General features: G+C 46.6%; 1 protein-coding gene across 1 annotated transcript in view; it reads right to left on the bottom strand.

Annotated features, from left to right (window-relative positions):
• Window positions 1-2441, bottom strand: part of LOC311338609 (solute carrier family 2, facilitated glucose transporter member 11-like) — a 10039-nt gene extending 7598 nt beyond the window's left edge. Inside the window, exons 1-2 of the mRNA XM_084463898.1 lie at window positions 2168-2441; window positions 1488-1586 (exon numbers count right to left, since the gene is read on the bottom strand). Of these exons, the coding sequence (XP_084320024.1) occupies window positions 1488-1586; window positions 2168-2302 (234 nt within the window). The 5' untranslated portion in view covers window positions 2303-2441. The remainder of the gene's footprint in view (window positions 1-1487; window positions 1587-2167) is intronic.
• Window positions 2442-3000: the final 559 nt, after the last annotated feature.

Genomic DNA, 3000 nt, shown 5'->3' with positions numbered 1-3000 from the left:
CACGCGAGCGGAGAGGGGCTCCAGTCGCGGCCGTGCGGGTTGGCCTTTTGTTTTTCCCTTTGTCAGTTTAGAGAGCAGTGAGAGTGATCAGTGAGTGATCAGGTTGAGACCGTCCACAGGGTGGAGGCTGGAGCTCTGATTCAAATGGTGCAAGACTTGGGGGTCTAGCTTGTCAAACTGAGTTATGATAATGAGTTCATAATAATGAGTTATGATAATGAGTTATGATAACGCAAGCAACATGTCTGGCAATTGCAATGGGCTCCAAGCCCACTTCAAAAAGCAGGCCCACTAATCCGTTCTGCGGTGAGCTGTTCTCGGTAGGTAGATCTCGTAGGTATTTCACAGCGTCTATAATTCTAACTGTGAAGCGGTCGACTCTCTGTTTGAACCGATTCAGTCTCTACACGTTTAGCCTCAACCGATCTCTGCAACACGACGTTCAGCAGCAGGGAGCGTTTCATCAGCCTCGCTCTGCAACCCTCTGCAGTACTCAGGAGAACCGACTTCACTGCTCACTGGCGTCGTCCAGCGGAGGGGGGGGGGGGGGGCAAAGCGGGCGCAAACCTGCCCCCACCTGCAGGCTGACGGAGAGAGTCAGACCATGGCCGTCTCTCTGGTGACTCTCTGACTGTATTCATGTTGAGGGCGTTACGACGTACCTACGGCGCCTCTTCTCGTCTGTCGGTGCCGCGCGGCTGTAAGCCCGACCGACACATTCCACCTGTCAATCAGCCGGCGCTCTGCCAACCATTGGTGTGTCAGGGATGTTGCCAGCGATGCTTTAGAACGATTGGTGGGGGGGGGGGGGGAGAGGGGGAGGGAGGGGGTGGGGGAGGGGGGCTATCGCAGCTCAGTGCAGAACAGCGTTCTAACGCGCAGCACAGCGTTCTAACGCGCAGCGCAGCGTTCTAACGCGCAGCACAGAGTTCTAACGCGCAGCACGGCGTTCTAACGCGCAGCACAGCGTTCTAACGCGCTTGCTTTATTTAACGGGACAGACAACGAAGACGTGCCGGTTCACCTCGTTTCAATATTGGAGAACCCCTGTGGCCCTGAGACGGCGCCAGACGGGGCAGAAATTGTGACATGTGATCACATGCAACCATCAACCAGCAGGGGGGTAAAGTACAGACAGTGCAGGCTGTTGAAGTGGTCTGCATTAGAGCAGGGATGAAAGTACCACCTGTGGCCCATTCTGGCCCATCCTTTGCATAACATTATCTACAGCTGTAAACTACCCCACATTACATTATCTACAGCTGTAAACTACCCCACATAACATTATCTACAGCTGTAAACTACCACACATTACATTATCTACAGCTGTAAACTAGCCCCAAATTAGGAAGTTAACGTTATGTCACTTGTGGCGATTTCATTTGAATTAAATTGCATAAAGTGACAAAATGTAACATGAATACAATTTTATCTACATAATATATTCACGATACAATACATGAACTTGTTTTTAACCATGTGTATACCTCTGCTGCAGAAGCCATCATAGAAACCTGGATTCCATACTGAAAGGATCCTCCTATTCCCAGCACCAGAGACAGTAGGTACAACCTCCTGTACTGCAGCTGGGAAACAGACCAAGACATTACACAACTTCACAGGCTTCACACAGTTTTAGGCAAACTAGTTACTGGGTAGATGTTTTATGTTATGTTATGGTATTGAATATTGGCTACTCATAGCTCCAAAATAATATGAAGGTGCTTATAATAATACTATCAATCTGAAACTTTAGCTTTTAACATCATTTTTGCCTGCTGGTGTGCTATCTATGACAAAGAAATGTTAACATTTCAACTGTTATGATGCTTACATGCCATCATAACATTAAATGCCATCTTTACACTTATTTTCAGTTGATTAACTTCAGGAAAGGATTTTCTTATATCGCAAATTACAAGGAGCCCTCAAAATCCCTCAAGTGACTTTACAGCCTGCTTTTAAGTGTGTTGCCATGAATACATTAAAATCAGTGATTAATGGCCAATGGTTTGTTTCAGGCATCCTCGACAGTGCAAACAAGTTAAAAGAAATAAGGCTTTAAAATCTTACAAAAGAATGAGGAAAATGGACTATCATTTTAGGATAGAATACGATGTTTAGCACGTGAACATTTTGAAACAAGTCACCCTTAAGCATCACCTACCAGTTCTTTGAGTGCAGCGTTCATGTCTCTGTCACTGCGGACCAGTTGGACTCGGCACACAGATGTGTGGACAGAACCAGTGGATTGAGGTGTCACAGCAGGGCCCGGCATATATCCCAATAGCGGGTTAAACATTTACAGAGCCGGCCGGCCGTCTCCCTAACCTCCATAAGCGTGGCTGGGCTGAGGCTCATCAGGCCGACCCGATACTTGTACGAACCAGAACTCTGCGCTGCAGACTCCTGTACACTGGTTAGGCATTCTCCTAATGTTTTTTGGAGAGACATGCGTCAGATCTCCCCTCAGTCAAAGAAGAAACACGTCTGAAATCACTTCAATTTAATAAGTCACTGATTATTTGGCTGACATGGGAATTAGTGGTCAGCTATGACATCATGAACCCTCAAAATACATAACATTCATGTCTACCTGGTTAATGGACACACACACACACACACACACGCACACACGCACACACACACACAAACACACGCACACACACACACTGAACGATGGCCGCTGGTTGCCCTCAAAGGAAAAAAATTTAATTTAAAAAAAAGTACATTAAAGTTGGCTCGGCGCCCTTCTACCTTTAGGTAAGAAATGAACAAATGAGGAAAGAAAGAAGTGCACTGTGCATACGTTGTAATGCCATGTATAAGCTCTTTATTGATTTGATTATTGATTATTGCTATATGGTTGTCCCTGTGCGGTCCGCTGTGACCCCCTGCAGTCCAAGGTTCAATTCCTGTTTGTTCTAAAAATAATGTTGGGTTACAGCGTAATGATGTCCTGTCTCCACCACTGTCTCTGCCTGGGGAAGCACAGAGACA

The sequence above is a fragment of the Micromesistius poutassou genome (genome assembly GCF_964030765.1).
Source record: "Micromesistius poutassou genome assembly, chromosome: 2".
NCBI lineage: Eukaryota > Metazoa > Chordata > Actinopteri > Gadiformes > Gadidae > Micromesistius > Micromesistius poutassou.
This window is presented reverse-complemented; position numbering and strand designations above follow the sequence as displayed.